At 36.9% G+C, this 27,683-nt stretch overlaps 2 protein-coding genes and 1 long non-coding RNA gene across 3 annotated transcripts in view; 1 reads left to right on the forward strand and 2 right to left on the reverse strand.

Moving 5' to 3' along the window:
- Window positions 1-25,676, reverse strand: part of SLC22A9 (solute carrier family 22 member 9) — a 34,444-nt gene extending 8,768 nt beyond the window's left edge. The window contains exons 1-7 of the mRNA XM_082344134.1: window positions 23,233-25,676; window positions 22,430-22,533; window positions 15,329-15,483; window positions 15,059-15,227; window positions 13,798-13,921; window positions 2,443-2,558; window positions 1,559-1,773 (exon numbers count right to left, since the gene is read on the reverse strand). Coding sequence (XP_082200260.1) covers window positions 1,559-1,773; window positions 2,443-2,558; window positions 13,798-13,921; window positions 15,059-15,227; window positions 15,329-15,483; window positions 22,430-22,533; window positions 23,233-23,634 — 1,285 coding nt within the window. The 5' untranslated portion in view covers window positions 23,635-25,676. The remainder of the gene's footprint in view (window positions 1-1,558; window positions 1,774-2,442; window positions 2,559-13,797; window positions 13,922-15,058; window positions 15,228-15,328; window positions 15,484-22,429; window positions 22,534-23,232) is intronic.
- LOC309606696 (solute carrier family 22 member 10-like) overlaps window positions 1-27,683 on the reverse strand; it is a 234,399-nt gene that overhangs the window by 150,560 nt on the left and 56,156 nt on the right. The gene's annotated exons all lie outside the window — the stretch shown is intronic.
- The window catches only part of LOC309606754, a 308,111-nt gene that overhangs the window by 20,842 nt on the left and 259,586 nt on the right, over window positions 1-27,683 (forward strand). The gene's annotated exons all lie outside the window — the stretch shown is intronic.

Here is a 27,683-nt window from a genome sequence, read left to right on the forward strand (position 1 = left end):
ATCCACCAAACTATAAGTGAAAAAGACACAGTTGGGGGACATCCCTGGTGGTCCAGTGGCTAAGACTCCATGATCCCAATGCAGGGGGCCTGGGTTCGATCCCTGGTCAGGGAACTAGATCCCACATGCCGCATCTGAAGATCCCGCACACGGCAATGAAGGTCCCGCGTGCTGCAACTAAGACCCGGTGCAGCCAAATAAATAATTAAGTAAATAAATAAATATTTTAAAAAAAGAAAAAAGAAAAAGACAGTTGGAGACATTTGCATGTGTTAAATACCTGGTAGAGACAGCACACAGGGGCAAAGAATGTGCACAGCCTAATAGCTGAGAAATGTGACATCTGTATATTACAGCTTAAATAAGAAATTAAAAACCTGAGTTATTGCATCAACTCTTCCTACATATCAGAGATTTCAGAAATTTGCCAAAGATGGAGAGGGGAACAAAAGCCCAGCAAGAGTTTGCTTTCATTTACTCTGTCCAGTGTCTCCTCTACCTTTCATGTATAACATAGGACTATCATATGAGCAATTACTGATGGATGTAAGACTCATCAATATCCTCCAGGAGTTCAAAACCTGGGTGTTTACACAATATTGACATGGGGCTAGTAATGCAGTAGAGAGTAATAAAAGAATGGGGCTCATATTAATGGATAAGCTGGAGAATTGCTTGATCTAGAATAATATTTGAAGATTCAAGAATAAGGATCTGTTTTAGGGAAAATATAGTTAGACTTTGGAAACCTCTGAAAGGAAGTTTCAGAAAGTCAGTTTTCTATTCCATTAAAAAAATCATGAAAGCGTTACAACATGGGAGTGGGCTCTGTTGTAAGGCAGCAAATTCACGTTGATGCTGATATTCAAGATGGGATCCTGTAAAGTGTATCACTGCACTGGGAGTTAGCTGAAACATGGTGACCACCTGGGTTCCCCTATTCATTACATATGGTCATTTAATTTAGTAAAATTGATTTTAAGAGAGGCTGTTAACAGCTTAATGCCTTTTTGCTACTCTCTGTACCTATGCTTGACGACAAAGGATTAAAAATACCTTAGAATCAAGATGACACCCTGGGACCAGGGTTACAGTTATGGCGACCTAATTCCAGACACAAGAGTGGATATATAGAATCAGGGAGTAAATTTTCATTGAAACTGTAGTTATAAGAAAGAGACCAGACAGAGAAAGTGACAGTTGTGTCCTCACATGAGATACAATTATACATAGTGACATAATACTGTCATTTACAGTTACAAGTGTGATTGGCCAAAGAGAAAGTGATCAATTGCTCTCCCAGAGAAACTGTCAGGAATAAATGGCACCAATTACCAAATACATCTCAGATATGGTGAAGACAACCATATGTCTGAACTGACTTTTCCTGACCTTTGACTATTTCTCAGCCACTTAGTGACAGAATCTATCCTAAATCCTCAGATTGGTTTTGGAAAATCCTTAGAATCCTAGTCTTCACTTCCTTCTGGCTTCAGATTCTGTTTTCAAATCTCTGAGGTAAGACATTTTCTTATTTCAACCTGTGCTCTTTTCTCACCTTGAGGTGCAAATGTGATGGCCAGAATGGAGACTCCAAGGAGAAACATGAAGAGCGTCTGGCTTACTTGACGGCCCAGGTGATTCAGTGCCAAAAATGCAACATAATTGGCTGGGAGGTTGACTGCACCAAAAAGAACCTGGAACAGGAAAACATTGCTCCCCATGTACTGGAGGTGGAGAATCAGGCCAAAATAGGACATGAAGTTTGCAAATCTGTGGTGAACAAAAATGAAAGACACTTACCATAAGGTTTAGAGCCTTTGTCTTACAAATGATGATAATAAATATTAACCAGGCAGCCAGTGGTTGGTTTTAAAGTATAAAAACATGGTATATTTTATGGAATAATTCATCGCAAGGTGATGATTTTAAAATTCTAAAATTGGAGGCCCTAATTATTGTTAAGTTTTGGGGGAGGGTTTGGAGTGTTTTTTGTGGAGGATGCATGATGGAGCCTTCTAGTGTTTTAGAGTTTTTTTCTATATCTTTATCTGGGTGATGGTTGCATATTTACATATGGAAATATTCATTGAGCTGTATATTTTTGTGCACTTTACTGCTTGTAATTTTACCTCCATTAAAATGGAAACAAACAAGTGAAGAAAGTTAAAGCCAATGTCTGTACCATGACTGAAGTTCTCAGTCTCAGTTTCCAGTGATGAGATTGGTAGGGTGATATGATAAACAAAACTCTCTGCTGTATAAATAGCTCTGGGTCAGTATTTTCATAACCCTTTGACTACTCTAAACACAGCAATTATCATTATGGCTTCCTCTGTATTTTATCTCAAATCTGTTCCCACAACATGTTGTATCCTTTGATATGGGATAGATTCATGTCTCCACTATTTTAACGTCCCTCATGCACTCTGAGAAGCCCACCTCACAAAGGACAGGAGACAGATGCTCTTACGCAGGCTGGGTGTGCGGAACAAGTCAAACACAGAAGGTTTGGTCTGTGCGGCCTCCAGCTCTTCCTGCAGGATGGATCTCACAACCTTCAACAACAACAACGACAGACTGTTCAGTTGTCACACAATGGGAGGCACTGTGAGGCCCTCAACAGATGACAAGATAGGTGATGTCCCTTTCTGTCTACTGGAAAATATAGCCACTGAGGATGTAATGACAGGAGTAAAAGTGGTATGAATAGAGAATTACAGAGTTAAAGGGGACAGAAGGAAATGATGTAGCAACAAAAATATTCAAACATAAGATTCGAGAGGGCTACAGGGCATCAGAAAGGGAGTGTACCTTAGATACTCAGATTAGAAAGGGAATCAAATGCAGAGTTGCTTGGATTATGTTCCAAAGCTCCATTTGTGCCAGATGGGCATGAAAGACCTGAGAACTAAGCTTGGTTATCAGCTGGCTGTCCTTTGCAGAGAAACTGTTTATCTCAGGAAAAAGAACATTTCCTGAGAATCTTTATTTTGGTTCTTTTCTCAGTCACTTTGGGAGAAATCCTGGCATGTTATGCCTCCATGAATGAGATGCCTAGAATTAAAACTGAGGATGAAATTAGGAGAGATCTTGGTATAGAATGATTTAAACCCAGAGTTGGTTATAATCTGGAGTTACTTAATAGCCCTGCGACGTGCTAAGTATATACCTTGAGGAAGGTAATTAAATATTTCTAAAACTCAATTTACTTGTCATTAAAAAGAAGAATAAGTAGAAGAATCAGAGTAGGAGGAGAGTAGGTGGAGAAAAATAATAGCATTTCCCTCACAAGGATTTCCTGGTCCATACATGAGGCTAAAAATATGCATAAGGAATTATATCCAGCATACCTCAGATACTTACTTATTAGTTATTCAAACAATATAGTCTTAATTCTTATCCCACCTCTACAAATGAAAACGTACCATGAAGTCCATTGGAATAATTCCATGAGGAATTCAGAGAAATGAAAGGCCACCCTAACTGAGGACCTACACATGCAAGAATGTCCTTTCATTTAAAGAACAAGCCTAAATAGTGAAATATTGGACTTACATTTTTAGAAGAGAGGAGTCAGGATTGCATCTAACACCAGAATCCCATGACCACAGGCCATTGTCATGGATGATAATATCAGAATGTGCTCAAATAATACTTTAAACTTGGGCCAGATGAGGGATGCAATGCCTGCAAGACTAGCCTTAAGTTACATTCAATATCAAAGTTAAAGTTTGGGATATGGTGTGGTTATTTTACACTGGCCGTTCATTTTTGGTGAGCAAGCAGAGATGTGAATAGTGTTAGCAGATGTATTTGGGGGGCGATGCCAGATCACTTACAGGAACTCAAGGAGCTCCTCCTACCTGGTAAAATCCTTATTCAGGGGAAAAGAGGCCCATATTCAAATGGGAGCCTGCTGTATCTTCACTTTTTAAAAGACACTTTTCTCTCTGATCTTCACTTCATTTTCTTGCTTAAAAAATGCTTTGTACCGGGCTTCCCTGGTGGCGCAGTGGTTAAGAATCCGCCTGCCAATGCAGGGGACACGTGTTCGAGCCCTGGTCTGGGAAGATCCCACATGCCTCGGAGTAACTAAGCCCGTGTGCCACAACTACTGAGCCTGTGCTCTAGAGCCCGTGAGCCACAGTTACTGAAGCCTGCGCGCCTAGAGCCTGTGCTCTACAACAAGAGAAGCCCCCACAATGAGAAGCCTGCACACCGCAACGAAGAGTAGCCCCCTTGTGCATCTCAACTAGAGAAAGCCTGCGCGCAGCAACGAAGACACAACACAGCCAAAAATAAATAAAATAAATTTATTAAAAAAAAAAATGCTTTGTACCACTCATAACACTATCCTGGGGTAAAAAGCATGAAACAGCCCTCGTCTGAACCCTTGCCCAGTAGCGTTCTGGAATCAGTGTGTAAAAATTCACAAAAGCCCTTTGTTAAATTTTTAGATAGTTTGTAAAGCAGTTGCCATCTTGTTGGTGGCATGAAACTCACTGTGGTGGTAATAGTCACACCACGGAAATTGATAATTACCACAAATCTGAGATCTATGGCTTTTTTTCCTCTTGTAATGTTAAGTGTTAAACATTTACCAACACACCACTGGCTTGACCCCTCTGCAAGTCATTTGGACTGCTCTCAACTGCAAATTTAATCATCTCTCTGCCTGGTTTAAACCTGGATAGTTCTACCTTAACCTGTAAGACCCATTTCAGATATAACTACTTCCAAGATGCATTCATTGCCCACATACCTGCAGTTCAGATTATATGTCCCTCCTTGACATTCACATTCCACCCTTGCTTTAATTCAAAGAGACTTTATCAAGCCCATTTTACTTGTTGAGTGTGATCTTTCTGAAGATAGAAACAGTAGACTTTTCCACTCAGCGACTGTCACAGGATCTGTCATCAAGTAGTCCTGAAATAAACTTGGAAGGGAAAGAGGAAGACAAAAAGAAAGAGGGAAGACAGGGAGGGTGGAAGAAACTGGCTGAAGGTGGAATGCATTTAGAAGCTGAAAGATCTGAAATTCAAGAACCAATATAGGTATAAAACATTGATTTGGAGAGTTTTGAGAAGATGTTTGTCAATGAGATCAGAAATGGACATTTATTTCTTCAAAATTACAATTTATGATATTTAGAAAGAAACGTCTCTTAATGTAGAATCATTGGGAAAACTCTGAAGTTTTATGGATGTAAGAGAAACCTGTGGAGGATTCAGGGGAGAAATTTGTGTTGCTCTCTCATAGTTGCCATGTCACTTACCATCACATAAGTGTGCCATCATTGAGTTTGTGAGAATCAAGTTTCAATTGAATACTTTTTTATGGTTGATTGGACAGTGCACCTTGGGATCCTTTAAGAAAGTGTATTCCTTATACAACCTGAAGTGTAATTTGGGCTGGGCTACTGTGGAGCATGAGTTCTTGTGTTTCTACTGGGTCTGAAACAATTAGGACAATAGAAAAGAAGACTGAAAAAGACTGTACATGTCACACAGGAATGGGAGGAGGAAATTGGACAGAGCAGAGGTGAGAGGAGAGTATCAGAATTTGGAATGTACAGAGTTTAGAGCAGGAAGGAAGGTAGATAAGACCACAACTGCATTGAAATACCAGAACCAGTAGAATGAAATGAGCAGGGGAGGAGGACAATTTATTAAAAGATAAAGAAGGAAAAGATGGAAAAATGAATCTGCCAAAGGATGATTGAAATAAGAACTGACCAAAAAGAAGTTGCCTGAGAAACACTGGTGGCTTGGGGTAGGCACACTTTCTTCATAATCTTCATGTTTCCAAGAAGAAAGACTTTGAAAGAGTAATACTACAGACCACTTTATACCTACCCTCACTGCCCCTGGAGGACTGAGGTATTTGACTGGTAAATTAGGAGAATGCAATGGATATGCTTCAGTGACCCAGAATGCCTTTAGAACAAAAATTCATTCAGATTTGCTGCCTGGGTTACACCTTATATTTAACAATGCAGGCTCTGCATCTGTGGAAAAACCTGGCACTTGTGAATAAGTTCAGTTGTGGGTTGAAGCGTTAGCAAACTTATTGTTGCTTGAAATTTAGACATTTCCTCTATTTCAGTTTTCACTGTAGTGAAAAACATAATTTTTTATTGTAATCTTTCTGAGCACATTAACTATCCCTCAGTTGGGTGTGATTTAGGCAGAGGAAATGTTTATCATTTACTGGACTCCAAGACAGCCAAAACTGGATTAATCAATGGATTGTTATTGATAAAAAGGGGAACAGCTTTAAGTTAGAAGGATTGTCTGGAGTGAATGTGTTTGGCAATCTGTCAGATGGAGGTTAAACATGACTAAGACCACAAATTTCTGAATAATCTTTATAAAATTTAAAAAATGAAATTAAGGCAATTTTGGGTACTCATTCATGCATAGAATCCAGTTCCTAAACCAAATTTCATTTGTTCCTCTTGTACAATGTTGTCTTTCTTCTTGGCACTGAGGTGATTGTCAGTTGCCATTTACCCTGATAATGCATTGTTCCTTTCTTTCTTCCAGCTCGTAACACTTATTTTTGTTATTTACCTGGCAAATAACTTTCCTGTAAGATTTAAGCTTTAATTCTTTGGATTGGGCCAACCTGGTAGACAAAATACTAGGTGCGGGCTTGGAACTAAAGATACTTCCAAGATGTTAGTTGGCCCAAAATAATTTCCTATAAGTCAGGTATATATTGACACAGTCTCAGAGTGCCATAGAGCTCCACCTAAATTTCAAAATTTCTTTAAAAAAAGGACTATGCCAATGGTTCTTTATCATCTCAGGGCCTCTCAGTGCCACTGCCTCTGTGTAATAACCCCAGGCACCATGCCACCCTTCTCAGGACCCCAGCAACATGCCTGCCTGTGGATCCCATCACCAGACCTGCCCTTGGCCCATGACCAGCAGCAGGCCCATCCAGGGACCCTGAAATGAGACTTGCCTACCAACAACAGCACCTGTGGACACTGGCATCTAGCCTGTCCACAGACAATGGCACCGGGCCTGGCCACAGACCCCAGAACAAGTTCTGCCTCTTCATGGACGCTAGCAGTGGACCCTCCCACCTGCAGACCCTGGCTGAAGGCACAGCCATATGTGGACTGAGGCAGTAGGACCACTAATGAACCCTGCTAACTGACCCACCTGTAGTCTCTGCCAACTGGCCTGCCCAGAATTTCCAGTGACTGGTGAAGAGCTTCCCTGCCAAAGCCAGACTGTAAAGACTGGAAGAAGTAACTGCTTCTTCATATGCACAAACACCAATACAAGGCTGCAAGGATCACAAAGAATCAGGAAAACATGACATCACCAAAAGAACAAAATAAAGCACTAGTAACCAATTCTTAAGAAGTGTAGATCTACAAACTGCCTACAAAGATTTCACAATAATCATAAAGAAGCTAGTGAGCTGCAAGAGAACCCAGAAAGACAACAAAATGAAATTAGGAAAACAACACATAAAGAATATAAGGAGTTCAACAAAGAGACAGAAACCATAAAAAAAAAAACCAAACAGAAATTCTGGAGCTGAAGCATATAATAAATGAACTAAAAAATTCAATTAAGAGCTTCAACAGCATATTTGATCAAACAAAATAAAGGACCTATGAACTCAAAGACAGCCCATTTGAAACTATATAATCAGAGGAACAGAAAGAAAACAGAATGAAAAAGAGTGAAGACAGCCTAAGGAACTTATGGAACAATATAAAAAAATCAATATACACATTATAGGAATCCCATAAGGAGAAGAGAGAGAGAAAGGACCAGAAAGCTCTCTTAAGGAAATAATGGATGAAAACTTCCCTTATCTGGGGAGAGTGGTGGATATTCAGATTCACGAAGCTCAAAGGACTCCAAATAGGTAGACCCTAAAGAGGTCTACATGGAAACATATTATAACTAAACACTCAGAAATGAAATATAAAGAGATAATTTTGAAAGCAGCAAGAGAAAAGTGACTCACCACACTCAGCAAAACTCCCATAAGACCATCAGTGGATTTCTCAGCAGAAATTTTGTAGGAAAGGAAAGAGTGGAATAATATATTCAAAGTACTGAGAGAAAAACCTGCCAACCAAGAATGGAGTACCCTGCAAAAATGTCCTTTAAAAATGAGGAAGAGGGCTTCCCTGGTGGCGCAGTGGTTGAGAGTCTGCCTGCCAATGCAGGGGACACGGGTTCGAGCCCTGGTCTGGGAAGATCCCACATGCCGCGGAGCAACTAGGCCCGTGAGCCACAACTACTGAGCCTGCGCGTCTGGAGCTTGTGCTCCGAAACGGGAGAGGCCGTGACAGTGAGAGGCCCGCGCGCACTGCAATGAAGAGTGGCCCCCACTTGCCGCAACTGGAGAGAGCCCTCGCACAGAAATGAAGACCCAACACAGCCAAAAATAAATAAATAAATAAATAAATTTATAAAAAAAAAAAAAAAATGAGGAAGATAAAGACTTTCCCAGAGAAAAACTGAGGGAATTTGTCACCAATAGATGTGCCTTACAGGAAGGGCTAAAGGAAGTTGAAATGAAAAGGATACTAAACAGAAACACAAAAGCATATGAAAGTAAAAATCTCTATGGTTAAAGTAAATATAAGACAAATACAGAATAATATAATACTGTAATGGTGGCATGTAAATTTCTTTAACACTAGTATAAAAATTAAAAGACAAAACTGTTAAGAATAACTAGAACCACAAAAATTATTAATAGATATATGATTTGAGAGAAATGAATTCTGGCATTAATAACATCAAACATGTGTTTAGGGAAAGTAAAAATATAGTTTAAGTTGTTATCAGCTTAAAATAGACTGTTATAACTATAAGAAGTTTTATGCAAGTCTCATGAAACAACAAAGAGAAAACCTACAGTGGCTATACAAAATAAAAACAGAAAAGAATCAAACTATTGTATATCACTACAAAAAATCAAATCACAAGGGAAGATAGCAATAGAAGAGAGGAAAAAAGAACTATAAAACAGAGAGAAAACAATTTATCAATTGTAAGTACTTACCTATCAATAATTACTTTAAACGTAAATGGATTAAACTCATCCATCAAAAGATATAGGGTGGCTGAATGAATTAAAAAAAAAAAACAAGATCCAATTTTATGCTATCTGTAAGACAGTCACTTTAGATTTAAAAACACAGTAGACATAAAGTGAATGGATAAAAAAAGACATTCCATGCAAATGATAACCAAAACAGAGCAGGGATAGTCAACTTGTATAGATAACACAGACTTTAATCAAAAGCTGTCACAAGAGACAAAGAAGGTAATTTATAATGATAAAAGGATCACTGCAACACAAAGATATGACATATAACCCACAAAGATTGAATCAAGAAGAAACAGAAAGCCTCAATAGGCCAATAACTAATAAAGAGTATGTGACAGTAATTTTAAAATTCCAGAAATAAAAGCCTAACACCATAGGGCTTTACAGGTGAATTCTACCAAACATTTAAAGATTAATTAATTAGACATTAATTAATTAATACCAATCCTCTCAAACTCTTCCAAAAAATAGAAGACAGGGACAGTTCTAAACTCATTTTGTCAGACCAATATGATCCTGATACCAAAGTGAGACAAAGATACCATAAGAAAAGAAAAGAAAAGAAAAATGCAGGCCAATATTCTTGAAGAACATAGTTGAAAAAATCATCAAGATATTAGCAAACCAAATTCAACAGCATATTAAAAGGATCATGCACCATTACCCAGTGGGCTTTATTCCTGGGATGCAAGGATGGTTCAATATAAGCAAATCAATGTGATACACCAAATTAACAGAATGAAGGCTAAAGATCATGTGATTACCCCAATAAATGCAGAAAAACATCTGACAAAATTCAATGCACTTCCATGGTAAAAATTCTCAACAAATTAAGTATTGAAAGAACTTTACATTAAAGGCCATGTATCTAAAGCCCACAGCTAACATCATACTCTATGGTGCAAAACTGAAAGCTTTTCCCTTAAGATCTGGAAAAAGACAAGGATCACACTTCAGTGTAGGACTGGAAGTCCTGGCCAGAGCAATTAGGTAAGAAGAATAATAATAAAAGACATTCAAATCAGAAAGGAAGAAGTATAGTTATCTGTTTGAAGGCAACATGATCTAATTTGTAGAAAACCCTAATACATATCCAAACAATTGTTAGAACCAATAAATGAATTCAGTAAAGTTTCAGGATACAAAATTAACATATAAAATCAGTTATATTTCTATACACCAGCCATAAACTGTCTAAAAATAAAATTAAGAAAACAATCCTGTTTGCAATAGCATCAAAATAATAAAATATTTAGGGATAAACTTAACTAAGGAGGTGAAAGACTTGTATACTGAAAACCATAATCCCTGAAGAAAGAAATTAAGGCAGATACTAGAAAATTGAGAGACATCATGTTCATGGATTAAACAAATAAATTAATACTGTTAAGATGTCCATACAACACAAAGCAATATGCAGATTCAATAAATCCCTGCCAAAATCCCAATGGCATTCTTTACAGAAATAGGAAAAACAATCCTAAAATTCATATGGAAACACAGAAGATCCTCACAGTCAAAGCATTTTTGAACAGAAACAAAGCTGGAAGCATCACATATTCTGATTTCAAAATATATTATGAAGCCACAGTAACCAAGAGTGTGATACTGGCACAAAAACAGACATATAGACCAATGGAACAGAATAGAGAGCCCAGCAATAAACTCATGCATATACAAACAATTGATTTCTGACAGTTGAGCCAAGAATTCACAATGGGGACAGGATATTGTCAATAAATGGTGTTGGGAAAACTGGATATCCACATGCAAAGGAATGAAACTGGAAACTTACGCTATACCCAAAATCAACACAAATGGATTAAAGACTAAAACGCAAGATCTAAACTGTAAAATTCCTAAAGAAAACATAGGAGAAAAATTTGTTGATATTGGTCTTAGCAATAATTTTTTGGATGTGACACCACAAGCACAGGCCATGAGCAGAAATAGACAAATCGTACTAAATACATCAAACTGAAAAGCTTCTACACAGCTAGGAAATAATTGACAAAATGAAAAAGCACCTACAGAATGGGAGAAAATATTTGCAAGCCATATGTCTTATAGAGGGTTAATATCCAAAGTACATAGGAAATTCGTACAACTCAATAGTAAAAAAGCCAAATAACTTAATTTAAAAATTGGCATACGAACTGAATACACATTTCTGCAAAGACAACATACAAGTGGCCAAGAGGTACATGAAAAAGTGCTTAACACCACTAGTTGTTAAGGAAAGGCAAATCAAAATTACGAGTTATCACTTCACACCAGTTAGGATGGCAATTATAAAAAAAAGTAATTAGTGTTGGTGAAGATGTGGAGAAAAGTGTACCCTTGTACACTGCTGCTAGGAATGTGAAGTGGTGTAGCCACTATGAAGACAGTATGGAGTTTCCTCAAAAAATTAAAAATAGAACTAGTATATTATCCTGTAATCCCTCTTCTGGGTATATATCCAAAGGAATTGAAATCAAGATCTTGAAGAGATATCTGCTCTCACATGTTCACTGGATCATTATTCACGATAGCTAAGATATGGAAACAACCTAAATGTCCATCCATGGATGAATAGAAAATATATATATGTGTGTGTGTGTATACACATATATATGTAAAATGGCATATTATTCAGCAATAAAAAGAAGGAAATTCCACCCTTTTCCACAGCATAATGAACCTAGAGGTCATTATGCTAAGTAAAATAATCCATGTGCAAAAGAACAAATACTACATGATACCACTTATACGAGGAATCTAAAAGAGTCAAACTCGAAGAAGCGGAGAGTAGAATGGTGTTTGCCAGGTGCTGGGGGATGTGAGAAATGGGGAAATATTTGTCATAGAGTACAAAGTTTCAGTTGTGCAAGATAAGTCAATCCTAGGGATCTACTTTACAGTCTAGTGTCTAGGGTTATAATACTGTACCGTATACTTAAAATTTGCTGTGAGGGTAGATCTTATGTTGAGTGTTATCACAAAAAAATAATGAATAAAGGGCAGAGAAAGTTTTAGGAGGTAATGGATATGTTTATTGCATAAACTGTGGTGATGATATTTAGATGTATACTCATCTGCAAATACATCAAGTTGTGTACATTAAATATGTACAGCTCTTTGTACGTTAATCATACCTCAATAAAGTGTTTTTTTAAAAATCTATCACACGTGCAATTGAACTTATTTGCAGAAATGTTTTATTGCTTCTCTTTGGCTGTCTAGCTCCTAGCACTCTCTTTTTCCTGTTAAATGAGGGCAGATGATTTCTCCTTGTCTCTATTAGCATTCTTTTCATTCTCTTATCATTGCAAACAAAAAAGTTAACAACAGAAATACCATATGATCTGGCAATATCAATTATGGTTATATAGCCAAAAGAATTGTACACAGGATCTTGAAGAGATATTTGCATACTCATATTCATTGCCACACTATTCACATATGGAAACAACCTAAATGCCCATCAATGGATGAATGGATAAAGAAAATGTAGCATATTCATACCATAGGATATTATTCAACCATAAAGATGAGGAAATCCTGCCATATGCTATATCATAGATGAATCTTGAAAATTTTGCTAAGTGAAGTAAGTCAGTCACAAAAGGATAAATAGTTCTCGTAGAAGGACAAATACTGCATGATTCCACTTATATGAGGTATCTAAAATACTAAAATAATAGAACAATAAGTAGAATGGTGGTCACCAGGGACTGGGGACAAGGGAACTGAGAAATTGTTGTTTAATGGGTATAGAGTTTTAGTCATGCAAGATGAAAAAGTCCTAGAGCTCATTGTACTTATAGTTAACAATACTGTATTGTACAGTTAAAATTTTTAGATTTCATTCTATGCATTTTGACCACAATAAAAGTTATTTTAAAACATATGTTAAAATTTCTCTCATTAATATTAAAGCTCTGTGAAAAATGGAATTCTGACTCATACTGCTATGCATGACCAAGCACCATGCCTACTACATTTTTTCAATAAATAATTTATATGTTCATGACATGATGAATGGTCTACTTTATGACATACAGCAGCGTCTGCCTTCCATACCTGGGGTGGAAAATAAAAAAAAAGAAAGACCTCTTTGAAGCATTTCCACTCAGTCATGCTCTTGGAACTTGTAATAAGTAGGATGTAAACTCCACAAAACAGGGATTTGGACTATTGTGATCATTACCATATTTCCTATATAGAACAGAATGCCCTTTCAGTAAATATACCATGAATGGAAGCATATATGATTGACTTGACAAATAAGCCTCCTTATGCTCTATTCTGCATGGTCACTAAGCTGCCCTTCAACTTGCCTTACTATCCTGAAAAAAAAAACCCATTGAAATGTTAATTGGAAAGAAATGGATTAGTTTTTGTTACTTTCTCTAATACAAAGTGAGAACAATAACAACCTTTACAATCATAAATGCTGTACCATTTTTCTAGATTCCACATACATGCGTTATCTGCCTCTGTTGAGTAAAATATCTGCATCCAGTCCTTTTGGCATCAGCATCCTAATGTACACTCAAACCATGTTGACAGCTATTGAAGACCAGGACAATGAGGTAAGAAGACCCCAAACCACACCAGTGTTCCCACCCTTTATTCACTTTATGGACACCGACCAGTGTATATGTCAGGTCATGTCTTTCCTATATTCCATAACCAACTCCCTCTCCTGTTCACCTCCATGGTTAGGGCGTCTCCAGCATTCTTCCTTCCATTCCTGTGAGCAGCTTTTCTAAGTTCCTTTAAGCCCTCCTCGGGTTTGTTGGTGATAATCAGCCACCGAGCAGACTCTGCCAGCCACCTGATCAAAGAAGAGGACAGAGGTGCCATCAACTTTCATTTGCCCATTTTTTTTCACATAGGCTTTTTCCTGAAATGCCTCTCCCCTCCCATCTAATACCCATCTCTTGTGTTGTTATACCAGGAAATATAAACTAATGTTCTTTTGTACCATAACTAAGAAGCCTTGAAGATGACCTCTCCATGCAGTACACCTTCACTGCCGGGAATATAGAGTTGGAGTCATAGTGCCCTCCCCCCATTATTCAGGGGGATATTATCAGTTTTAGCAAATAAAACACTGTGTTTGGGCTTCCCTGGTGATGCAGTGGTTGGGAATCCGCCTGCCAATGCAGGGGACACGGGTTCGAGCCCTGGTCCGGGAGGATCCCACATGCCACGGAGCAACTAAGCCCATGCGCCACAGCTACTGAGCCTGTGCTCTAGAGCCCACGAGCCATAGCTGCTGAGCCTGCGTGCCACAACTACTGAAGCCCGTGCGCCCTGGAGCCCGTGCTCTGCAACAACAGGGGCCACCCCAATGAGAGGCCCGTGCACCACAGCGAGGGGTAGCCCCACTTGCCACAACTGTAGAGAGCCCGCGCGCAGCAACGAAGACCCAAGGCAGCCAAAAATAAATAAATAAATAAATAAAAACTAAAAAAAGCACAAACAACAAAAAAATCCACTGTGTTTAGTTAAATTTGAATTCAGATAAACAGTGAATATGGGTAATTCTTGAGTATGACTATGTCCCATGCAATATTTTGGACATACACTAAAAAGTATTTGCTGTTTGTTTGAAATTTTACTTTAATGAGACACTATTTTATCTGGTTAGTAAATAAAAATACAGAATTCTTAGGTAAATAGAAATTTCATATAAACAATGAATAATTTTTAGTGTAACTATGCTCCATACAATATTTGGCATACTATACGAAAAGTTTATTGTTTTATCTAAAATTCAAGTTTAACTGAATGCCCTTGATATTATCTGGCAACCCTACCCGTTCTGCTTCTTTAAGTGTACATAGGGCACAGATTAGTAGAGCATATGCTCAAGTGTTGACTAAGACCAACCAGAATTCTTGCATCCTACCTTCAGGTACCTTGCATCTAGGATCCTCTAAGACAAAGGAAGTAAGAAAGCTTATACCTTGAGGAAAGAAAGAAGACAAATAATGGTACAGAAAACACCAGCTGAAGGGTGTGCCAGTCTCGAATGGCAAAAGCTAGTCCTCCTAGGGCGATCTGTCCCATGCAAGCAGCACAGATTGACATGGTCATTCCCATGACTTGGAATCGGGGCACTGTCCATTCTACAACTGAAAGAAAACACAAACAGGATTTTGACTTCAAACAAAGTTAGAATTTCAAAGTCAAAGTTAAGGCTTGGAAAAATCAAAGACCCAAAGTTTTGACTTACTAAGCACAGAAATATTTGTCAGGATGCTCATGGTAGAAAACCCAGCCAAGAAGCGTAGGGAGCAGTAAATGAGGAAGGTGGGAGCAAAGGCTGCACAGGTGTCAGTAATGGCGAGCTGGAGCAAACACCATCTGAGCATGAACCTCCTCCCAAACCTGAGAAATGGAAACAGGTTAGATATAGTAATAGTAACAACCTGTTGTAGAAATGAACAAAAAGAAGACACACTTTGAAATTGAGGGGATGTTTTGTTATTTTTATTTCATTTTAAAATGTTTTCTGTTTTTCTTTATTTCCCCAGTTTTATTGAGATATAATTGACATACAGAACTGGACAAGTTTCAGGTGTACAGCATAATGATTTGCCTTACATACATCATGAAATGATTATCACAGTGTTTAGTGAACATTCGTCATCTCATATAGATACAACATTAAAGAAATAGAAAAAAAATTTCCTTGTGATGAGAACTCTTAGGATTTACTGTCCTAACAGCTTTCATATATAACACACAGCAGTGTTAATTATATTTATTGTGTTATACATTACATCACTAGTACTTATTATCTTATAACTGGAAGTTTCTACCTTTTGACTGCCTTCATCCAGTTCCCCCTCCCCTCATGCCCGACTCTGGTAACCACAAAACTGATCTCTTTTTCTATGAGTTTGTTTTTGGAGTATAATTGACCTACAACACCGTGTTAGTTCCTATTACACAACATAGTAATTCCATATTTCTATACATTTCAAAATGATCACCACGATAAGTCTAGTCTGTCACCATACAAAGATATTACATTGTTATTGACTATATTCCCCACACTGTACATTTCATATCCTTGACTCATTTATTTTGCACCTGGAAGTTTATACCTCTTAATCTCCCTCACCTATTTCTTTCCCCACACACCTGTCCCCTCTGGTAACTACCTGTTTGTTTGTTCTCCGTATCTATAACTGTTTCTGTTTTGTTATGTTTGTTCACTGTTTTCTTTTTTAGATTCCACATATAAGTGAAATCAGTACTTGTCTTTCTCTGTCTGAATTATTTCACTTAGCATAATACCCACTAGGTCCATCCATGTTGTTGAAAATGGCAAGATTTCATTCTTTCATATGTTTTATATGTTTCATATATATATATATATAACATATCTTCTTTATCCATTAATCTATTGATGGGCACTTAGGTTGCTTCTATATCTTGGCTATTGTAAATAATGCTGCAATGAACTTAGGGGTGCATATATTTTTTTGAATTATTGCTTTTGTTTTCTTCAGATAAATACCTAGGAGTGGAATTTGTGGGTCATACGGTAGTTCTATCTTTAAGTTCTGAGGAATCTCCACACTGTTTTCCATAGTGGCTTCACCAATTTACATTCCCACTAACAGTACCTAAGCGTTCCCTTGTCTACACATCCTCACTAATTTATTGTCTTTTTGATAGTAGCCATTCTGACAGATGTGAGGTGGTTTCTCATTGTGGTTTTGATTTGCATTTCTCTGATGGTTGCTGATGCTGAGCATCTTTTCATGTGTCTGTTGGCCATCTGTATGTCTTCCTTGGAAAAATGTTTATTCAGATCCTCTGCCCACTTTTTAATTAGGTTGTTTGCTTTTTTGATGTTGAGTTCTATGAATTCCAGTATATTTTGGATATTATCCCCTTATTGTATGTATCTTCTCCCATTAAGTAGTAACCTTTCATTTTGTTGATAGATTCCTTCCCTGTGTAAAAGCTTTTTAGTTTGATGTAGTCCCATTTGTTTATTTTTACTTTTGTTTCCCTTGCCTGAGGAGACATACACCACCCCCCCTCAAAATTACTAAGACCCATGTCAAAGAGTGTGCTTCTTATGTTTTCTTCTAGAAGTTTTATGGTTTCAGGCCTTACATATAAGTCTTTAATTCATTTTAAATTTATTTTTGTGCTTGGTGTGAGAGAGTGGTCTAGTTTGATTATTTTGCGTGTAGCTGTCCAGTTTTCTCAACACCATTTATTGAAGAGACTGTCTTTTTCCATTGTATATTCTTGCCTCCTTTGATGAGACTAATTGCCCATATAAATGTGGGTTTATTTCTGGGTTTTCTATTGTGTTCTATTGACCTATGTGTCTGTTTTTGAGCCAGTATCATACTGTTTTGATTACCGTAGCTTTGTAGTATAGTTTGAAACCAGAGAGCATGATACTCCAGCTTTGTTCTTTTTTCTCAGGATTGTTTTGGCTGTTTGGGGTCTTTCATGTTTCCATACAAATTTTAGAATTATTTGTACTAGTTCTATGAGAAATACCACTGGTATTTTGATAGGGAGTGCATTGAATTTGGAGATTGCCTTGGGCAGTATGGTCATTTTAACAATATTCTTCCAATCCTTGAGGACGGTTTATCTTTCCATTTGTTTTGTTGTCTTCAGTTTCTTTAATCAGTGCCTTATAATTTTCCAAGTACAGGTCTTTTACTCCCTCAGTTGGACTTATCCCTAGGAATTTTATTCTTTTTGTTGCAATTGTAAATGGGATTGTTTTCTTAATTTTTCTTTCTGATAGTTTCTTGGTTAGTGTATAGAAATGTGACAGATTTCTGTATACGGTAAGTTCCCTATATATGAATGAGTTCCGTTCTGAGAGCACATTCGTAAGTCCAATTTGTTCGTAAGTCCAATGAAGTTAACCTAGGTACCCAACTAACACAATCAGCTGTACAGTACAGTACTGTACTGTAATAGGTTTATAATACTTTTCAAACAAATAATACATAAAAAACAAACACAAAAATAAAGAAAACATTTTTAATCTTATAGTACAGTACCTTGAAAAGTACAGCAGTACAGTAAAACAGCTGGCATACAGGAGCTGGCATCAAGTGAACAGGCAAGAAGAGTTACTGACTGGAGGAGGGAAGGGAGGTGGGAGATGGTAGAGCTGAAAGATCGTCAGCAATAGGAGACTGAGTGCAAGCTGCAATTGCACTCATGGATGACGTTGATGGCACAGCTTCTGGTTCCTTGATAGATTCAATTCTATCTACCCTCTTGAAAAACCAATCCAGTGATGTCTTGGTAGGAGATCTTTTTTTTTTTTTTTTTATTTCTCATCATAGATGACACAGTAGCACTGGATTGCATTCTGAATGGCTGCTGCAAACTTCATGTACTGTTCTACATTTTGGTCCTGTGTCTCAAAAACTAACAGTGCCTCCTCAAAGAAAGAAAATCCCCTTGCCATCTCCTGCGTCATGAATCTCTTTGGTTCTTCCGTTACTTTTTCTTCCTCTTCTCTCTCTTCGTCCTTTCTCTGGGCACATTCACATCTTTGAAAGTTTGCAACTTACTGTATTAATTTTATATCCTGCAACTTTTGCCAAGTTCATTGATGAGTTCTAGTAGTTTTTTGGTAGCATCTTTAAGATTTTCTGTGAATAGTATCTTGTCATTTACAAACAGTGACAGTTTTACTTCTTCCTTTCCAATTTGGATTACTTTTATTTCTTTTTTCATCTGGTTGTTGTAACTAGGACTTCCAAATCTATGTAAATAAAAGTGAATAAAATTGGTGAGAGTGGGCATCCTTGTCTTCATCCTGATATTACTAGAAATGCTTTCAATTTTTCACCATTGAGCATGATGCTACTTAGCTATGGGTTTGTCATATATGGCCTTTATTGTGTTGAGGTATGTTCCCTCTTTGTTGAGAGTTTTTTTTTTATCATAAATGGATATTCAATTTTTCAAGGTTTTTCTGCATCTATTGAGATGATCATATGATTTTTATTCTTCAGTTTTTTAATGTGGTGTATCACATTGATTGATTTACAGATATTGAACCATTCTTGCATCCCTGGGATAAGTCCCACTTGATCATGGTTTGTGATACTTTTAATGTATTATTGATTTCTGCTGTGATATTTATGATTTTTTTTCTTTCTACTAACTTTGGGTTTTGTTTGTTCTTCTTTTTCTCATTCCTTTAGGTGTAAGTTTAGATTGTTTATTTGAGATTTTTCTTGTTTCCTGAGGTAAGCTTGTTTAAAACTCCCTCTTAGTACTGCTTTTGTTGTATCCCATAGATTTCAGATCGCTGTGTTTTCCTTTTCATTTGTCTCTAGGTATTTTTTAATTTCTTCTTTGATTTATTCAGTGAACCATTGGTTATTTAGTAGCATTTGTTTAACCTCCACATTCTTGTGGTTTTTGCAGTTTTTTTCTTGTATTGGATTTCTAGTCTCATAACATTGTTGTCAGAAAAGATGCTTGATATGATTTCAATTTTCTTAAATTTACTGAGACTTGTTTTGTGCCCTATCATATGACTTATCCTGGGGAATGTTCCATGAGTACTTGAAAAGAATGTGTATTCTGCTGCTTTTTGATGGGATATTCTATATATATATCTATTAACTCCATCTGATTTAATGTGTCATTTTTTTTTTTAAATATTGCTTTCCCTCTTTTTTTTTTTTTTTAAATAGGGAGCATTTTCTTTTTTCAAATTTTATTTATTTATTTTATTTATGGCTGTGTTGGGTCTTCATTTCTGTGCGATGGCTTTCTCTAGTTGTGGCAAGTGGGGACCACTCTTCATCACGGTGCGTGGGCCTCTCACTATCACGGCCTCTCTTGTTGCGGAGCACAGGCTCCAGACGTGCAGGCTCAGTAATTGTGGCTCACGGGCCCAGTTGCTCTGTGGCATGTGGGATCTTCCCAGACCAGGACTCAAACCCGTGTGCCCTACATTGGCAGGCAGATTCTCAACCACTGCGCCACCAGGGAAGCCCTTCAGGTGTCTTTTGCAAGTATTTTTTCCAAGTCTGTGGTTTGTCTTCTCATGCTCTTGATTAAGTTTCTTTTTAATTGCAGTATAATATATAAAATATGATTTGCTATTTTAGCCACTTTTGATTGTATAGATCACTCACTGGTATTAATTACATTTACAATGTTGTGCAACCATTGTCACTAGCTACTGCCAAAATTTTTCAAAATCCTCAACAGAAACTTTGTACCCATTAAGCAATAACTCTCCATTCCTCTTTCTCCCCATCTTCTGGTATCTATATTCTACATTATTCTCTATGAATTTTCCTATTCCACATATTTTATATAAGTGGAATCATAAATATTTGTCCTGTTTTTTCTGTCTTATTTTACTTTACATGTTTTCATGGTTTTAGTATGATTCAGAACTTTATTTCCTTTATGGCTGAACAATTTCCATTGTATGTACATATCACATTTTATCCATTCATCTGTTGATGGATACTTGGGTTGTTTTCATTTTTTGGCTATTGTGAATAATGCTGCAATGACATTGTTGTATAAGCTATCTGTTTGAGTTCCTGTTTTCAATTCTTTCTGTTTTATACCTAGCAATGGAATGCTGGGTCATGTGGTTTCCCTAAATTTAGCTTTTTGAAGAACTCCCAAAGTATTTGTCATAGTGGTGGCACCATTTTACCTCCCCATCAGTAATGTACAAGATTCTAATTTCTCTATATCCTTGTGAATACATGTTATTTTCCTTTTTTTTTTTTTTTTGAATTATAGCCATCCTAGTAGGTGTGAAGTGGCATTTTATTGTGGTTTTTGACTTGCATTTTTTAAATGACATCATGTTGAGCATCTTTCTATGTACTTATGCACTATTTGTATAACTTCATAAAAGAAAGGTATATTCAAGTCCTTTGCCCATTTAAAAATTGAGTTTTTTGTCTTTTTGTTGTTGAGTTGTAGGAGTTCTTTGTATAGTCTAGATATTAAACCCTATTCCCTTGGTCTATTTGCCTATCTTTATTCTTTATATATGATTTACAAATATTTTCTCCCATCAGATAGGTTATCTTTTCACTTTCTTGATAATGTCCTTTGATGTGCAAAAGTTTTTAATTTTGATGAAGTCCTATCTATATATATTTTCTTTTGTTACTCAGGCTTTTGGTGTTATATCTAAGAGTACATTGCCAAACCCAAAGTCATGTAGATTTACACCTGTTTTTTCTTGAGTTTTATAGTTTTAGATCTTATATTTTTGTGTTAATATTTATTATGGTTTTAGGTTTTATCACATTCTTTTGCATGTGGATATCCAATTGTCACAGCACCATTTGTTAAGTGGGCCGAATTTTACCCATTGAATGGTCTTGGAACCTTTTTCAAAAATCAATCAGCATAGATATATTGTTTTATTTTTATTTCTGCAAGATGAGTAGTTCTGTGTTACAGAACTGTTAGAAATGAACATTCTGACTCTGAACACTTTTATAAGGTACCTTTTATAAGGTCATAAATTCAGAATTCACAGTTTTCACCTGAGATAACAGATGGCATTATGCTAGTAGTGGTAAGGGGCACCTTAATTCCCCATACCCTTTAGAGGAGACAGGCTTGGGTGGTGGCAATGGTTGGCTGTCTAATTCAGAAGTGGTATGGTCAGGCACAGGGTATTCCAATTTCTAATACCACAAATGGTGACAGAAATTGTCATTAGATTAATTACCTTACATGGTTGAAAATTTTACCTTTAAAGTAATGTTTCAGCAAAAATAAAAATCAAAGTCATTGGAATACACCACCAAGACACTTTGCTATGTATAACACAGGTTTCTTAGGAATGTCTACCCATCACACTTGAGAAACAGGGACATGATGACCTTGCTCTGAAAATCCACAAGCATTCAGCTAAGAGAGACTGAACAGGGCCCCCTGGCTAAGGCATGCAACACTGTTTTCCATATTGTATCATTGAACAGGTTGAATCTCATGATGTGAAACACATCTTTCTCTCTGTTCCCATAGGTACCTCTTTCTCATCTTTATAAACCACAGGTTGTGGCACCTCTGTTCTAAACCTCATCCTAAAATGCTCCCATATCTGATGGAGATGTTGTTTCTGTATCCCATACACAGTGCTCACAGCTGATAAAATAGCCCTCACCACATGGACTGTAATTCTCCCTTTGTTTGTGTTTCTAGATCCCTGGGGAGCAAGGAAGCCCCAGGGCAGTGTAATTTGCCATAAGTGTTTCTTAATGGAAGAATGATTCATGAGTTCATGAAAATACCTGAGTAAAGAGAGCTGTGATCCAGAGACACTCACCTGTCTGATAAATGGCCATATATGATGCTTCCCACCAGCATTCCAGCCATGAACAAGAATTTGGCCATTGATTTTAGTGACTGAGATTCACATACCAGGTCCCACTGGAAGAGAAGGAAACCAACAAAGGAGAGCTCCACAACTTATAACCCCTCAGTGGAAACCTGATTGAAACAGTTTAAATGATTTACACGTTTCTTTATTTCAGCCCCTTTTTCCTCCTCTCCAGCTTCCTTTTTTACTTTAGTTGACTTTTATCATTCAGGTATCAACTTAAACATAACTTCCTTTAGGAAGCCTCCTCTAAACCTGTTGGTTATATTGATGCCTTTTTTAATTCCATAATAAGTGATTCTCAAACTTGGCCACAGAGTGCAATCATTTGAGGAGCTTTAAAAATTTACTGATGCCAGAATTTCATTACAGATCTCATATGGTTGCTCTGGGGTACAGTGCTTGGAGATTTTGATCAATATCCCTGATATTTCTAATTTTCAAGCCAGGCTGAGCATTACTGACCTTTTAAACACATCGCATAAATTATTTGCTTAACCTTTCGTCTTTTAAAAATAAAAGCCATATTTAAAAATATTAAAAAATAAAAAGCCACATCTATTTTTGAGTTCATTAGACTCATTAAATATATAGGTGTCTGGCATTCAGTAAAGAAGTAATTAATATTTGCTGAAAGAATGAAGAATGAGCCCCTAATAGTGACTAAAATGTCTAGAAGTTTGTTCATTACTCTGTTACCCTTAAACACCCAGACCATGCACTCATAAGATGTAAATGGGGCCTCTTACCTCAGTCACCACAGTGGAGGAGAAGGAGCTTTGGTCATACACCCAGCCATCCACACAGGGTTCTGTGTCCAGATCACTCATGTCGGGGAAGGTCCCATTCAGGTGAAGGAGCTGCCACTGGGGGAGGAGGAAGCGACGACACTTCTCGGGCCTCAGGTTTGAGTCCAGTGGGATGGAGATTCTCAGGAGGGTGTCTTGGCTGAGGGTCCCAGTGCCATTAGCAGAGTCAGTGTCATTGTCAAGGATGTGAACCCAGCAGCGATGACCAGGAACAGCTGCAGTGAAGTTCTCCAATAGAATATGAGGGTACACTATGAGGCTGGAGATACAAAGGAAAACCATCTGAAGGATCTGGAATCTCCCCAGGCCTCCAACTTGATCCAGGAGGTCCTGAAAGGCCATTGAGCTGAGCAGTGATCCCCAAGGGGAGGCAAAATGACTGTTTAGAGAAGTTCAAAGGGAGGAGAAGTTTCCTCTCACTATGTCACACACTAAGTGTGTATTGATCCTGATCTCAGTGTAAGCTCAATGGGCCCTGTCTCACCTTCACAACAAGGCCATGGAAGCTATTTCTCCAACTTGTTTGGGGATCAGGTCGGTAACTGTCTTCTTTAAAGTCACAGAGAAATATTTTGCTGAGATGCTTCCAGCAATTGACAAAACTGTTTAAAGGTCTACTTTGTGAAAATTCTTTTTGTCAGCAGTGTCCCAAAGTGACATCGGACTTTGAGCTACACATCTGTAAATAAAATAAAATAAACCTGCTACATGGTTTGCAGTCCCTTTCAGAACATGTCATTTGTCAGACTCGAAAGTGAAACGTTTTTTGTTTTTCTGTGAAAAGTACTGAAAGTAAGTGCTTTGCTTGCTTAGTACTGAATTTTGATCAAAAGAGTTAATGAAAATAGTCCTGAGTTAATTTAAAGCAAGTGAAATATGATACAATATTTTTCTTTTGGTAAATGACATTATTCTGCTTAAAGTCAAATCAAACCATGATTTCACATTGAAAATAAATTACTCAAAATGGGGGCAGGGTGGGTAGTGATGGAGGGCAGAGGGCTAAGTCAGTGGTAAGTGCATAGAGAAGTTTATTTTTTACAGGCTCACAGATTCATTCAGATAATATTTGTGAGGGACCTTTTCTGTCCTAGGAACACAGCATTGTGCTACACAAGGTCTCTAAGTGTAAGACTATGGTGAGTAAGGGAGAGGTATGTAAATAACTACAATCTGATATTATAAAACATATATATGGCAAATGCACAATGTGCTATGGAAGAATTGAAGAGCAACATAGGAAAAATATCACCTTTGTTAACACTAAATCTTCCATTGAAAATTCTTTTGAAGCCTTATTGTGGTATAATTCATATAACACATAATTCTCTTTAAAATATACACTTACATGGATGTTATTTGTTCACAGTTGTGCATCCATGACTACGCTCTCATTACAGAACATTTTCGTCACCACAAAAGACACCTGTACCCACGAGGAGTCACACTCCATTCCCCACTTTACCCCTAACTCTTAGCAACCACTAATCTACATCTGTCTCTATGGATTTGCCTAATTCATGTATTTCATAGAAATCATGTTATAAAATATGTGGGCCTTTGTATCTGGCTTCTTTCTGGCTTTTTTTTGCACTTAACATAATGTTTTCAAGTTTCATCTATGTTGTAACATATGCCATTCTTTCATTCCTTTTTATGACTAATTAATTCTTTTTATGGCAATTAATTTGACTTTATTATTTTTCTACATATATATTTAATTTTTACTTTATATTGGAGTATAGTGGATTAACAATGTTGTGTTAGTTTCAGGTGTACAGTAAAGTGATTCAGTTAAACATACACATGTATCTATCCTTTTTCAAATTCTTTTCCCATTTAGGTTATTACAGAATACTGGGCAAAATTCCCTGTGCTACACAGTAGGTCCTTGTTGGTTATCTATTTTAAATATAGCAGTGTGTAAATGTCAATCCCAAATTCCCAATTTATCCCTCCCCCCACCTTTCCCCTTTGGTAACCATAAGTTTGTTTTCTAAGTCTGTAAAACTGTTTCTGTTTTGTAAATAAGTTCATTTGTATCATTTTTTAAAAGATTCTGCATATAAGAGATATCATATTATATTTGTCTTTCTCTTTCTGACTTACTTAGTATGATAATCTCCAGGTAATCTATGTTGCTGCAAATGGCATTATTTCATTCTTTCTTACAGCTGAGTAATACTCCACCGTATATATGTACTACATCTTCTTTATCCATCCCTTTGTTGATGGACATTTAGGTTGCTTCCATGTCCTGGCTATTGTAAATCTCATTGTAGTTTGCATTTCTCTAATAATTAGTGATGTTGTACATTTTTTCATGTGCTTTTGGCCATCGGTATGTCTTCTTTGGAGAAATGTCTATTTAGATCTTTTGCCCACTTTTTGATTGGGTTGTTTGCTTTTTTGATATTGAGCCACATGAGCTGTTTGTATATTTTGGAGATTAATCTCTTGTTGGTCGCTTCATTTGCAAATATTTTCTTCCATTCTGTGAGTTGTCTTTTCAGTTGTTTTTTTTTTTTATGGTTTCCTTTGCTGTGCAAAAGCTTTTCAGTTTAATTAGATCCCATTTGTTTATGTTTGTTTTTATTTTCATTACTCTAGGAGGTGGATCCAAAAAATATTGCTATGATTTATGTCAAAGAGTGTTCTATGTTTTCTTCTAGGAGTTTTATTGTATCTGATCTTACATTTAGGTCTTTAATCCATTTTGAGTTTATTTTTGTGTAAGGTGTTAGAGAACGTTCTAATTTCATTTTTTTACGTGGAGCTGTCCAGTTTTCCAAGCATCACTTATTTAAGAGACTATCTTTTCTTCATTGTATATTCTTGCTTCCTTTGTCATAGATTAATTGACTATAGGTGCGTAGGTTTACTTCTGGGCTTTCAATCCTGTTCCCTTGATCTCTGTTTCTGTTTTTGTGCCAATACCATACTGTTTTGATTATTGTACATCTGTAGTGTAGTCTGAAGTCAGGGAGCCTGATTCTTCCAGCTCCATTTTTCTTTCTCAAGATTACTTTGGCTATTGGTGGTCTTTTGTGTATCCATACAAATTTTAAGATTTTTTTGTTCTAGTTCTGTGAAAAATACTATTGGTAATTTGATAGTGATTGCATTGAGTCTGTAGATTGCCTTGGGTAGTATAGTCATTTTGACAGTATTGATTCTTCCAATACAAGAACATTCATATATCTTTCCATCTGTTTATGTCATCTTCAATTTCTTTCATCAGCATCTTACAGTTTTCAGAGTACAGGTATTTTGCCTCCTTAAGTAGGTTTATTCCTATGTATTTTATTCTTTTTGATGCAATGGTAAATGGGATTGTTTCCTTCATTTCTCTTTCTGATCTTTCATTATTAGTGTATATGAATGCAAGAGATTTCTCTGTATTAATTTTGTATCCTGCAAATTTACTGAATTCATTCATGACCTCTAGTAGTTTTCTGGTAGCATCTTTAGGATGTTCTATGTATAGTTTCATGTCATCTGCAAACACTGACAGTTTTAATTCTTTCTTTCCAATGTGGATTTCTTTTATTTCTTTTTCTTCTCTGATTGCTGTGGCATTTGCCTTATATATTGACTTGCTCCTATGTTAGGTGCATATATATTTACAATTGTTATATCTTCTTCTTGGACTGATGCCTTGATCATTATGTAGTGTCCTTCTTTGTCTCTTGTAACAGTCTTTTTTTTTTTAAACAACTTTATTGGAGTATTATTGCTTTACAATGGTGTGATAGTTTCTGCTGTATAATAAAGTGAATCAGCTTTACGTATACATATATCCCCATATCTCCTCCCTCTGGCGTCTCCCTCCCTCTCTCCCTATCTCACCCATCTAGATGGTCACAAAGCACCAAGCTGATCTCCCTGTGCATTGTGGTTGCTTCCCACTGGCTATGTATTTTAAATTTGGTAGTGTATATATGTCCATGCCACTCTCTCACTTTGTCCCATCTTACCCTTCCCCTCCCCGTATCCTCAAGTTCATTCTCTAGTAGGTCTGTGTCTTTACTCCCGTCTTGCCCCTAGGTTCTTAATGACCATTTTTTTGTTTGTTTTTTAGATTCCATATATATGTGTTAGCATACGGTATTTGTTTTTCTCTTTCTGACTTACTTCACTCTGTATGACAGACTCTAGGTCCATCCAACTGACTACAATTAATTCAATTTCATTTCTTTTTATGGCTGAGTAATATTCCATTGTATATATGTGCCACATCTTCTTTATCCATTCATCTGTTGATGGGCACTTAGGTTGCTTCCATGTTCTGGCTATTGTAAATAGAGCTGCAATGAACATTGTGGTAATTGACTCTTTTTGAATTATGGTTTTCTCAGGGTATATGCCGGGTAGTGGGACTGCCGGGTCAT

Source organism: Balaenoptera borealis (genome assembly GCF_965194805.1).
Source record: "Balaenoptera borealis genome assembly, chromosome: 11".
Taxonomy (NCBI): Eukaryota; Metazoa; Chordata; class Mammalia; order Artiodactyla; family Balaenopteridae; genus Balaenoptera; species Balaenoptera borealis.